At 44.1% G+C, this 13,502-nt stretch overlaps 1 protein-coding gene across 2 annotated transcripts in view; it reads right to left on the bottom strand.

Moving 5' to 3' along the window:
• Positions 1-13,502, bottom strand: part of RGL1 (ral guanine nucleotide dissociation stimulator like 1) — a 167,376-nt gene that overhangs the window by 41,623 nt on the left and 112,251 nt on the right. For both annotated transcript variants that reach the window (XM_088016804.1, XM_028121581.2), the window contains 2 exons: positions 5,655-5,839; positions 755-879 (listed from right to left, as the gene is read on the bottom strand). In XM_088016804.1, coding sequence (XP_087872930.1) covers positions 755-879; positions 5,655-5,839 — 310 coding nt within the window. The remainder of the gene's footprint in view (positions 1-754; positions 880-5,654; positions 5,840-13,502) is intronic.

Below are 13,502 nucleotides of genomic sequence, written 5' to 3'. Positions count from 1 at the left end.
ATTCGCTGACCAAATCTGATTCTCATCTGTATGACAATTCAATACAAGGGTTTGTATGAAAGAGAACATCAGGATTTACTTTACATAGACTCTCTGATTTGCTTCTGATAATTTATTTGCATGCTCCCTAGATGGAAACTCTGTCACTTTCTATGCTGCTTTCTTCAAAGTGGTAAGTACAGAAGAGCTAAAACCATCATGATAATTTATAATAGCCCTCTTTTCTTTAACTGGTATTTACCAGCTAACATTGCGCTAAGACACGTGACCAATGTCGTCAACTATGCATGGCTAACAAACATATTCAAAAGTACAGGAAACACACATAGACATGAACTGCCAGAGTCACATGTGGATTCAGTGAACTTATTTTATCCTAATTTATACTTTGACCGCTTTACAACCTTCCAAATAAACAGTTCAGATCTTGAAATATTTATGAGTCTGCAGGGAGAGAAATACCCATGGAACAGGGTGGATTTTGTTTCATGAGAATTAGAATTCTTATTTCCCTCTGCGTATGGAGTGCCAAGGAAAAAGCACCTTCACCCAGAATTGCAAGAAGAGCTTGGGCCTGAATTATTCAGATGATTGATTCAAGTCACATCTTCATTCTGCATTTATAGGCACGGCCTCTCTCAAGGATCACAAAAGACTTAAATCACACACCCCCACTGGCCTCCCCAGGCCACCAGTACTGTCAGTCCCCACATTTTAAGTGGAAGCCCATCTAGGGCACAGAGAGAAGACCTACTGCATCCATATAGGTCAGCTGCTCTGCCACGAGATCCTCTGGGAAGCACGTGAATTCTGCAGGCCCTCCACCTTCCAGTTCCTCTTCCTCTTCCAGGCTGAAGAAGATGGTGCTAGGAAACCCATCTGTTCACAGATGGAAAAAAAAATAGCATTTTGGTGCCACTGTTTATGATCTTGTTAGTAGAGTTAAACTGCACTTCCTTCATTTAGAAAGAAGAGGGCTAACCCTTCAGAAAACCCACAGGGGGAAATGCTAAGCACAATGAATCTGAGTGAAATGGAGGTCTGCTTAATCTCTGTACGTTCTTTATTAAGTTCAGAGGCCTCATGTTATCCCTTTGATAAGCCAGATTCTTAGGCCAGGGACACAGCCAGATGAGGCAAAGTCTAGAGAAGCAAAGTTGGGCTACATTCTGGGGGTTTCCCTCATCTTGGGCTCTCTCATACTCTCTGCTCAGCTTAAGGACTCATCAAGCCACTTCCTAAGCCCCAACTATGCAATTCGTAATTACTGGCCAATTATAACCAGAAGCCTGGAAAGACCGGGCATAAAAGCAGGCCAGGCTTTGGGGCGTAGAATGGGCCATGTTGGTGTCAGAAATGCTGATGAAGTCCTCAGAATTCTAAGACAGTTCTTAGAATTCTCAAGATGTTTGGAGTAGCTTTCAGTTTCCCACCTAAAGTTATGTGTGAAGCAGAACAGCCTGAAACTAAATTCACCTGAGCCTTATTATAGATAAGGTCCTCAATTCGGCAATTACACAGGACACAGACTGAAGAAGTGAGGAAAAAAATCACTATAATAACTATTTGGATTCCAAATCAAAAGCTGAAGGACTCAGCCCATGGATTAGGAACTCCAGACTCCATTCTGAAAGACTATTTAACTGGATGAAGTCGAACTTGAACCCCAGCCTCCCTTCCCTGGAACCTTTCCTGATTCTTGGGTTGTTTTCCAACCTCATCCCCCACCTCATCCCCTTCACACTCCTTGCTCTCCTGTCAAATCTGTTCTCAAAAAAACAAAAACAAAAAACCCAGCTGCATGACTTATTTCACTTAGCATAATCTCCTCCAGTCCCATCCATGTTGATGTAAAAGTTGGGTATTTATCCTTTCTGATGGCTGAGTACTATTCCATTGTATATATGGACCACATCTTCTTTATCCATTCATCTGTTGAAGGGCATCTTGGCTCTTTCCACAGTTTGGCTATTGCAGACATTGCTGCTATGAACATTGGGGTGCATATGACCCTTCTTTTCACTACATCTGTGTCTTTGGGGTAAATACCCAGTAGTGCAGTTGCTGGGTCATAGGGTAGCTCTATTTTTAATTTTTTGAGGAACCTCCACACTGTTTTCCAAAGTGGCTGTACCAACTTGCATTCCCACTAACAGTGTAAGAGGGTTCCCCTTTCTCCACAACCTCTCCAAAATTTGTTGTTTCTTGCCTTGTCAATTTTTGCTATTCTAACTGGTGCAAGGTATCTCAATGTGATTTTGATTTGAATTTCCCTGATGGCTAATGATGATGAACATTTTTTCATGTGTCTGTCAGCCATTTGTATGTTTTCTTTTGAGAAGTGTCTCTTCATGTGTCTTCTGCCCATTTTTTGACTTGATTATGTTTTGGGTGTTGAGTTTGAGAAGTTCTTTATAGATCTTGGAAATCAGCGCTTTGCTTGTAGTGTTATTTGCAAATATCTTCTCCCATTCTATGGGTTGCCTCTTTGTTTTATTAACTGTTTCCTTTGCTGTGCAGAAGCTTTTTATCTTCATGAAGTCACAAAAGTTCATTTTTGCTTTTGTTTCACTAGCCTTTGGAGATGTATCTTGAAAGAAGTTGCTGTGGCCAATGTCAAAGAGGTTACTGCCTATGTTCTCCTCTAGGATTTTGATGGATTCCTGTCTCACATTGAGGTCTTTCATCCATTTTGAGTTTATCTTTGTGTATGGTTTTAGAGAATGGCCAAGTTTCATTCTTCTGTATATAGCTGTCCAATTCTCCCAGCACCATTTATTGAAGAGACTGTCTTTTTTCCACTGCATATTTTTTCCTGCTTTGTCGAAGATTATTTGACCATAGAGTTGAGGGTCCATATCTGGGCTCTCAATTATCATATGGTTTCACTTATTTGTGGCACATAAAGAATAGCATGGAGGACACTAGGAGAAGGGAGGGGAAAATGAAGGGGGGGGGAATCGGAGGGGGAGACGAACCATGAGAGACTGTGGACTCTGAGAGACAAACTGAGGGTTCTAGAGGGGAGGTGGGTAGGGGGATGAGTTAGCCTGGTGATGGGTATTAAGGAGGGCACGTTCTGCATGGAGCACTAGGTGTTATACGAAAACAATGAATCATGGATCACCACATCAAAAACTAATGATGTATTGTATGGTGACTAACATAACATAATAAAATAAAATTTAAAAAAAATCTAGCTGCATTCAGTTATATCTTATCTTGGCAGAAGTGTAAATCAGTGTGTTACTACTCCTGCAGGATATTTACATTTTAAGCTTTTTCTCTTTTTCTTTGTAGAAGAAGACTTTTACACATCCTGGGTCAAGTTGGGGGTGGCCTTTTCTTTTTCTTGGTTTCCCAGGGGAAAGGGGTGCTGAGAGTGGACATTACATCACTCCCCCTAACAGAGCACCACGTGGGGACTTGCCAACTCCGGGGTTAGGCATGGGATTTAAGGGTGCCCCCCCGCAACAATCCCCTCCCTACCACAGGCAAGCTGAAGATGCTGATGCTAGCGGGCTTGGGTTATGACTGGAGGAGGTAGGAGGAATCACTGCCTGTCTCCAGAGTCTGAAACACAAACAGGCACGAGCTCAGGAGAGCTAAAACCCTATGACTTCACCATCCTGCCTCCAAGCAACTCTGGGGGTACTCTTCAATTCAGTGGAGGATGAAGAAATTTGAAATCCCAAACAAAGCTCCAGAATGGGCCTCCCATCCCTCTTGTTAGCTACTATGTCAATCTATCCCAGTAGCTCTGGAATGCAGAGGCTGACCCACTTCAGCCAAAGAGGATGTGTGGTAAGGTCAGATCCTCTCACTCAGCCAACAAACACTCACAGTGACCCATATGTGCCCGGGATGTTGCTGTGGGTGAAGATTACGTGGTCCTGTCTCTCCGGGGCCTAAGCCATGCCTTCACTGTTTCTGCTTTTGGCTCCTTCCCAGAGGTAAGGGAAGTAAAAACTCGAAGCAAAATTTTACTATTGGAAAACAATGTAGGTGAACTTTTGCTTTTGCCAGCATGAAATTGGGCAAAACACGCCCATGAGAACCAAGCTCCTAAAAGTCCTTTTTCAATAACGACCCCTGGACTTCATAAACAGAGAGTTTAGAGCTTTCTTGATTAAAATTTTCCAAACTCAGGAAAAATCCATTTTCGAGCACTGCCTAAAAGCCTTTCCAAAGTCAGGCAATCTCCCTCTCCCCTGCCTCAGCCTGCCAAATGAGCTCTGCCTTCCAGTCGCTGGGTCGGAAACAATGAACGACTGGTCCCACCGGTTCCCCAATTAGGCCCGGAGCCAGGGGCAGCCCCAGTGGGGAGAGCTGGGCTCTCACACAGCATTTTCCACTCCGGCTCAGAGACAGGCGGGGAGGCCCTGAAGGGAGTGGAGGTCCAGCAGCTGGAGGAGTGCCCTTGGTATTCCAACATTCCCGGCAGATGAAGTCATCTGAGATACAGAGTACTTGGCAGTCGGCTTCTCAGGATGCGATTGCATGTTCCCCCGGCTCTGATCCCCCAAACGTAAAACAATTCCACAGGTACTGTTTGGAATGTAAGGTTATTTTCTTTGGCACTGATACAGCTTCCCTTATCGGTCGTGAGGAACCGCTTCCTTTCCCTCACTGAGGAAATCGGGCGTCACTTCAGGGAAATGCCTGTCAAAAGCTCCAAGTGGGTCAGCCGCCATGGCAACCATCAGCCAGCAAGCCAGCGAGGGGATAAATCGTCAGGCTGAAAGCCTGTCCTAACCTCACTCTGACTTTCTTCAAAGATTTCAAGCGGCCCACGACCTGCAGTTGGTGGCCCTTCCTCTGTCCTTGAAAACAGGCAGTCAGTTCCTCCAATAGGAAAAAACAGCCACAGAAACTTCCTCTGACAAGACAAGGCCACTGGCGAGCTCAGTGACAGTAATGTCTTCCAGCTTGACAGAGAAACACCTTTTCGGGGCTTTTTGAACTTTTCTGAGGGCAGGAGCACAACTGGATTTAATTCTTTGCCTGCTCAATGGGGGTGGTGGTGAGGGGTTTCCATTCATTAGACAGAGGAGCCAGGAGACAGATAATAAAAAGCTAAATCAAGTTCAGCGTGGGACATGTTGACAAGAGAAGGTAAAAGATCCTCTTTATGGTATTAGAAGAAACTGAAGGAAATCACTTCGCTTCTCAGAGTCAGTTTCCTCTTCTATAAAGTGAGAGCACCAGACTAGGTGGTCTTAAAAATCTCCTTGGCTCTAGAAGGCTGAGGCTCTGTAATTAGCACTTTGATAAACTTTAGAATTTTTATCCACCACCAATCCCCTAGCAGCTTGTCTCTCTGAGACAAACCGAGGTCATTCATCAAGTATAGGGAGAACAGTCTGGGGCGGCTGGGTAGCTCTGTTGGTTAAACCTCCAACTCTTGGTTTTGGCTCAGGTCATGATCTCAGGGTCGTGAAATCGAGCCCCACGTCAGGCTGTGCGCTCAGTGAGGAGTCTGCTTGAGATTCTCTCTCCCTCTCCCCTTCCCTCCTGCACTCTCTCTCTCTCCCTCTCTCTCCAACAACTAAATAAATTTTAAAAAAAGAAAAAGTATAGGGAGAACCTATCTTCAACATGGAGCCTGCAGAATCAGAATCTAGCTTGTTCTCTGGAACCAAGCAAGTACTCACTGTCAGTTTCCACTTCTTGCTTGTGAAACTGCTCAAGAAGATTTTGTGCCCTTCTCTCTGGATCAGAGCCTGGCATCATCCGTTTGAGATAATCCAGCAGTTTCTGTAAGCAAGGGAAGTGAGGGGGCTCCCGGAAGTCCTCTGCACACTGGTCAAGCCAGGCCCTCAGGATGGAGGCGATGGCACTGAGAAATAGAAAGGGAGAGTCACTGCACCCAACTGGCTGTGGGGACTCAAAACAGGGCCTGGACACCATGGCCTCACCCAGAACATTCCACAGGACTTGGGGTCAACAGAGAATTCATCCCAAATTCCTGGCAATGTCAGTGAAGTTAAAGTGCTAGAAAACAAGCTGGTTACATTTTTATTGTTTTAAGTGGTGGCTGTATAGCACGGGAGAGATTGATAAGTTCCAAAAAGACAAAGGACCATCAACTTATCAACTTTGGAAAAACCCGCACAGGGGGGGAAAAAAGGGCACGTGGAAGAAGATTTAGTGAGTCCCGAAGCAACTTCAAAGCAATCTGTGACAGTGAGATTATGGGTTTCCAATTCTGGCTTCACTCAAATCAGAGACCACAAAATCAACTGGACCGACATTTTAGAAAATCACTGACAGTGGGCCCGAAATCGGTCTACTGACAGGAAGTACCTATGTTGGGAAAAGATAAAAGCACTGATTTAATTTTACAAAGATTCCCAGGGGTTCAGCCTAAGTGCCAAAAAACGTCCTCCCCCAATTATCCTTCTGCTTCTCGAATTACAAGAGGAGAATCTGTGGGAGAAACAGCACCTCTTAGAGAAGTAGGTCTTTGAAAGGTAAGGGAGAAAACATGGAGATGCAAAGCCCCCGTGGAGGGGATTCCCTCCGATGGCTCAGCAGGGTCTGTGTCAGGTGAGACAGGGGCCGGGGCACGAGGAGCCATGGCCACCACTCCCCCGCCCCCACGCTACTAATAACACGACTGTGCTGTCTTTAGGTGAGGGGCAGCCCCTCATCCAGGGGAAGCAACAGCTGACTGGCAAAAAGGATAAAAAGTCTTGAGTGCTGTGATTCTACGCTTCACCTTCAAAGAGGACGTGCTGGGCTGTGTCTGCCAGGAAGGACAGTACTTTGCCTCTTTACTGACCAGCCACCCCCATGGCTAAGGCAAATGCACTGATGCTGGCTGCAGGTGGTGGGGGCTATAAATTAATCCACATGTTAGTGACAGTGACGGGACACTTCGTATTAGCTGAAGACCCCACTGACCAAAATTTTTCAGCTGACAAAAAAATATGTTAGCACCTTTAGAAATGATCATTTAAGTATACTTCAAACAAATTGTTTACTTAGTTAACAAACTATAAAGAGACCACAAGGTAATATTATCCGTCGATGTGGACCTGCAGGCTGGGCTTTCGCAGGCATGTCTAAATTCTACACGTCCCAATTTCCTACCACGGAGCAAGACTACAATCCAGCCATACATACAACTAAAGCCAATTCAAGGCTTAACTTCTGGAAGTAGAGTGCAAACAAAAGAAAAATAAATTTACTGTTTTCACCGCTATGGATATTGTTGCTTTACCAATGAGGACATGAAGGTGTCTGGAACTTTAATATTTACATGCGTACGTCGGAAGTAGGTGACATAAAGCCATCAAATAAATGCTGGAATTTAAAGCCACAGAAATGATTAAAATATGCTCTAAATCTTTAGTACAGATTAAATAAATTAAATAAAAAGCCAAGCAAAAGTTTCCCTTCCTTCTAAAAAGTTCGAAGAAATTAATATGAGCTCTGGGATTAAATGAAAACCTAAGTGAAATGAACAGGTTTCTAGTCAGTGGACCTGCGATTCTTGGTTTGCCGTTGCTTCATCTGTTCCATGGATATGCCTGTGTCCCCCCGCCATTCATATGGTGAAACCCTCCCCCCCGCCAAAATTGATGGACTTCTACTTTCTGACAGCCCACACAAAGCATTCATTATTTCTCCTTTCTTCACAAAAAACAAGTATCATGAATTAAAGAAGAAAATGAAGTGGCATTCTGATATGTCATTTTTCTAAGGAATGGGACTATTTTCCTACGAATTCTTTCTCTTCTTGGCTGACAAGCACCGAGCCCAGAACCGGGTTAGGCACACAGGTGGGTTCATAACCTAGAAGGCAGGAAAACCTGACATTTGCCTCTGTCACATTGATTCTTACATACACTTTTGTCCTTCTCAAAAGAAGGGTGAATTGATTTCATGAGTAGAACTACTCATTTAATATTTAATACTTCAGTGAGAGGATACTCTTCCAACGATACTGACGGAAGAACAGTCATGGAGGGATGATAATGCACATCAATCAATAAAAGTAAAAAGAGCTTCCACCTAACAACAAGAACAGCAACGCAATGACCCTAGTGACTCCTCGGTTTCATGACTTGAAAGAAAACCGAGGCAGAAATCCAGAATCACAGGTAAAAGACAGATAGGAAAAGATATTAATATATCATTGCCTTCTTGGCCTCCCATAATTGTTAATTTTAAAATTACAAAGCTGATTCTTTATTGCAAAAAAGTAAATATTACAAATGTATACAAACTAAAACAGCAAAATACCTATGTCCTCTTCATTCTAATCCCATTTCCATGACTACCTATCAGCAGTTTGGAGTATATCCTTCTAGACTTTTCAACAGATATGTATATATACTTAAATAAATATGCTATGTATGTATAAGCCAACATGGATTTTTTTTCCCCACTGAATAGTATGAAACCGACACCTCTCCATTGGAGATCTAACTTACTGTTTCCCAGAGTTACATATACTATTCCACTGCATGGACACACCATCATTAATGTAAGCATTCTTCTACTAGTGTGCAAATATTCAAGTTATTTTCATGTTCTCACAAACACAAACAATCACAAAATATGCATCCTTGTTTACATCTCTGAATACTTATGCATTTCTATGGGACACATTATTTAGAGCTTATTCTCATGGAAGTTGCAGCCTGGAAGGGCTAGGGGAGTTCTGAAGAGGGACTTGAGTCCAGATTCGACTTGCCTTTAGGTACACATTTCGTCCTCCTCAGTCTGATGTTTTTAACTAGCGCTGGTAATCTATTCCTTCTACCCTTTGTGACAGTGCCCTCCCCACAGCTTAGCCTAAGAGGACTTCGAAAGTTCACTATAGACCCAGACACTGACTTGGTTAGAAAAAGCAATTTCACAGAAAAGAGGAATGAAGCGGGGGAGGAAGAAGGAAGAGAAGAAGGGAAGGAAACACACAAACAGCACAACACAAGGCAGACACCTGCCCTCGTATCAGCAGGGTGGTTATCAGCATGCCAGGAAGGGAGGTTTTCTGGGAAGACCTGGACATGTGCCCAAAGCTCACGGTAGCTTTATGTTTACCAGTCCTGGGAGGAAACTTCCCGTTCCTGATAGGCTATAAAGCAGATAAAATGTGAAACATTTAATATTTCAAAAAGGAAAGCAACATCACAAATCATGGCAGCCAACAGGATTGCTGGCCAACGCCTTTCCATCTCACCCTTCATGGCTCCACCCCAAAGATGGAACTTATGTCCCAACCAGAACTGGTTGTTTGGGAGAATGTAAAGAACCTCCATACTGAAGGGAAATCTGGTTTAAAATCACAAACTTACAGGAAAGGTGCGACTATTAAGCTAGAGAAGCTACTTGGCTCTGCACCAGAACAAGGAAGGAGGATGAAGGAGGAAAACCAGCTGGGATGGGTCCCAGTTGTGCCACCTGTGAACAAAGGGAGTTGGCCAGGTCCCTCAACCTCTACTGACCCCCACCTGGAGGAGACACGCAGTAATACCTGCCTGCAGCTCCCTGACACCGTTCAGTGCTTTCACCCCACAGCATGGCAATACGGGCATTTCCAGGTACCTACAGAGAAACCTAACTGTTGGCAGTCTTTTTTTTTTTTTTTTAAGATTTTATTTATTTATTCATGAGAGACAGAGAGAGAGAGAAAGAGAGAGAGAGGCAGAGGGAGAAGCAGGCTCCCAAGGAGCAGGGAGCCCAATGCGGGACTCGATCCCAGGACCCTGGGATCATGACCTGAGCCGAAGGCAGACGCTCAACCATCGGAGCCACCCAGGCGCCCTAACTGTTGGCGGTCTTAAAACTACTTGCCATAAATCACAAAAGGAAGGGACTGAAAAAGGTAAAAGGGCTCAGTGAAAATCAATCAGCACTCATGGACATCACTCAGAGAATCCTCTAACACAGAAAAGATGACATGGAATCCACACCGTGGTACACCACGTGTGGCCCCAGTCCTGCTGCAGGAAGAGTCATTGGAAACAGACTATGCACATGTGCGCACCCCCCCCCCCCGCCCCACGTAAGGCAACCTTGTCGGGACAGATCAACTCAGGGACCCCAAACTCTAATACAAACCACAAGACGTGCTTCTTGAATGACTTGTGAAGACTGAAGAAGTACTTTGTGATACCGAGTGGAAAGATCGCGATTGTGACATAATCTAAACCCAGTAAGGAGGAAAGGCCATGAGCTCCTTTTCTGAAGTCATCTTTAATGCGTTACAGAGCAACACCCCCTCGGTCCCAAGTAAGCATGCTGGGTGGGTGGCCAGGGGCAGGAGCCCAAACTGATAGTCGAGGGGGTGACCAGGATTGCTTTTTCTACCTCAGGCAGTCCTGGCCACCCTCTCCAACCTACCACGATGGTCTGTAAGGGACAGGAAGACATGCTCAGACATCCATGCATGAAACTGAAGGACACAGCGTCTAAGGCTTTTACTTCTAAGGAAACAGACCCGTGGGGAGATTTAATTCACTAATTACACTCACAGTATTTGAGTGCACTTTGTTTTCCATATTCACAAAAACCACGTATGTGAACAACATCACAATAGGGAATCCCACAGAAGGATTTAGGAAACAATGGTCAGGTGAGATCTCAGGTACAAGGAAGAGTTACTGGGGTGAAGACTGTGGCAACAGCGTGAGCAAAGATCCTGAGGTGAGAGAGGGCAAAACAGTTTCAGGGGATATACAGAAGACCTGTTTAAAGAACAGGAAGAGAGGGGAGGAATGCAGCACAGTGAGATTTGCTATACTCATTTCTCAGCCAAAGAGAAATCACACTTAGTAATACCTGGCTTCCTGGAAAATATGAGACAGATGCCTTTGCTGAGAGGGACAAGGAACCAGTACTGAGAGCCACCATGGGGACCTTCAGTGCAGAGTAACTGGGCTGCCTGAGGTGAGCGTGTAGGCTGCCAGGATGCTCAAACCACAGATTTTTAAATACATACAGGGATTTGAATGCACAGGTACTAAATCATATTAAAATCTCATTGGTAGTAAAATATTCTCTAATTGGTCAAAGGCTTAATAAATTTTCAAAATATGAAGTCATCTCTCCCATGATGTGTAACCTCCAAGCCAAGAAATAGGATTATTAGGACAAAAATAATAACTCTGTCCATTTAGAGCTCTTTTCTCTCCCCAGAAATCCGAGATAATTTATTGTTACTTAATAAGACATGGAACCATTTTTTTCAAAGGCAGCAAAATGTTTTTTTCTATGTTTGGATATTCTCCAAAAACTGGATCTTTTCCTACTATAGATAAAAGATAAGAAAATCCATGTGGAGGGTGGGCCTCTGAATCAACGTGGCAGGTGACAGCGCCAAGCCCTGAGGGTGGGAGCCAATGGCGCCTTGCTCTTCAGGGAAAGAAAGGAAAGTGACCTTGACACTGACTCTAAGCTAGACACCCCCCCTCCCGCCTTGTTCTCCTAGTCACTGAGGGGATTTTCCTTTTCAGAGAAGGCTGCCAGATAGAGGCTGCCTCGGAGACCCCTAGCAAGATGGTTTCCCTGACAAGAAAGAACAAAGGAAGGTACAGAGAATTTGTTTCCCTTTGTTTTTCTGAAAAAGCCTGGAAGAGACGGAAACGTGACTACCTGGACTTGTCAAGGTCATCTTGCAATGCTTTCTTGTATTTTCCATTGTGCATTTTTGGTGCAGAGGCTGAGCAGGGATTAGAAGGCTGGGAGGGAAAGTGAAAGAGGAATGCTGAGAGGCTCAGGGAAATCAAGGCAAACAGGGCCAGATTCAGAGCTAAGCAGCGGGCAAGTACAGGGCACAGAAGCCAGCGAGAGGCCAGGAGGCAGTGCAAGAGAAAAAGCTCCAAGGTGAGGAGGAGGAGGAGGAAGACTGTGATAGGGAGGACACCCAGAAATACCCAGTAAATATGGGTGGGGAAGGCCCCAGAGGAGGAGGAGAGGAGCCCGAAACCAATTATCCAAAGTCAGGAGTGTTTACACACCTGTCTTTTATTCCCAAACTAGATGTGCAGGCCCTGGCATCTGAAGGCAGATTTACAGAAACTGAAGAGAATTACTGTGTACAGACCTAACCCCGTATCACCAAACCTTACTCAGTGTGTCAGTGTCTGCGCTCCATTAGAAAAGGGAAAAAAAAAAACTAAGAGGGCTCTGAAATGCCTGCTTTTTCATGAGCAGCTCAGCCAATGTGGCTAAACAGTCTCTGGAGGGCCTAACGGGGGCCCCGGTTCGGTGGCTCATTAGCTGCGAGCTAGCCTCTGTATGCCTCAGCTTCCTCACCTATAAAATGGGTACAATAATGGATGCCTCCTCATAGGATCGTGAGGCCAAGAGCTAATTATGCTAAGTATTTAGAAGAGTTCCTAGGACATAGTGAGTCCTCAAAAAATATTAGCTATTTTTATTGTTTTAAAACAGAGGAATGGCAGTCTATTAGACTAAGGACTAGATAAGCACCATATTCTAGTTGATAAAGTTGTTTCCTACCGGGTACAAGTCAACAACTCTGATACTGCCATCCAAGTATCCTGAAACTGAACAACTAAGCAAATGCATGGCAGATGGTGGATGCCACTTTTCTCGCTGTTGCAGAGGGAATTTACAAATAAGCAAAGGGAACAGGCTAAAACCGTCTATGCGGTCATGGATTAGGGTTGGAGACATCAGTAGGAACTCGTGTTTAACATAATATTGATACAGATAGTTATACATAAATATTCCTAGATGTGTGTATTTACATAATTAGTGTAAACATAAATCTCCTAGCCCTATCAGCTGAGAGGGCTAAAAAGAAATGACATCCTAGCACCCAGATCCTGGTTTCCGATACTATTCTGCAATGAAAAGAACCAGGTCTCCTTGAAGAAATGGCTGATTCTAGGACTGGGGCAGGAAACATACAAGCTGAGCCTGGAGCACCTTTTCGTGCCAGAAGGTAAGAAGGGCTTGAACAACTGCACACACCCACAATTATAGAGATGCCTATCAAAGTGACATACGAGTCAATCAAAAGAGCTCCCAATGGCCCAAACTGGAACAATCTGAGCAACAAATAAACTAGCATTGTATTATGACCCACAGCATAAAAAAAATTTACTCACGGAGTCTAAACTGATAAAAATGTTTAAATAAATAAATGGGGGAAACAAATCTCCCATGCAGAAGTTTTCCAAATACATTGATTAGATACCTTACCCTCACAGAGGGGGAGAATAATCCCTACTCTTTAATTGGGGGTTATGCACTGTGACTTCCTTCCAAACAATATAGTATGGGAAGATGTTTTCCATGGAGAAATCTGAAAACTACTACTCCAGCCAGGTGATCAAGACCAATGACAGTCATAAATCATATTGATAGTATGGACCCTTGATAGCATGTGATGAGAATGGCATTCTACCTCTGTAATAGTCCTCTCAAAAACTCGTAAATTCAGTCTAATTATGAGAAAAATAGTCTAGTTATGAGAAAAATTCCAACAAAGGGGTATCCTATAATACATCTGACTTCAA

Source organism: Eumetopias jubatus, unplaced genomic scaffold (genome assembly GCF_037043125.1).
Source record: "Eumetopias jubatus isolate StellerSeaLion01/CBP00866 unplaced genomic scaffold, mEumJub1_p1.0 scaffold_12, whole genome shotgun sequence".
In the NCBI taxonomy this organism is placed as follows: domain Eukaryota; kingdom Metazoa; phylum Chordata; class Mammalia; order Carnivora; family Otariidae; genus Eumetopias; species Eumetopias jubatus.
Note: the sequence above shows the minus strand (reverse complement) of the source record. Positions and strands in the feature narration are given on the sequence as shown.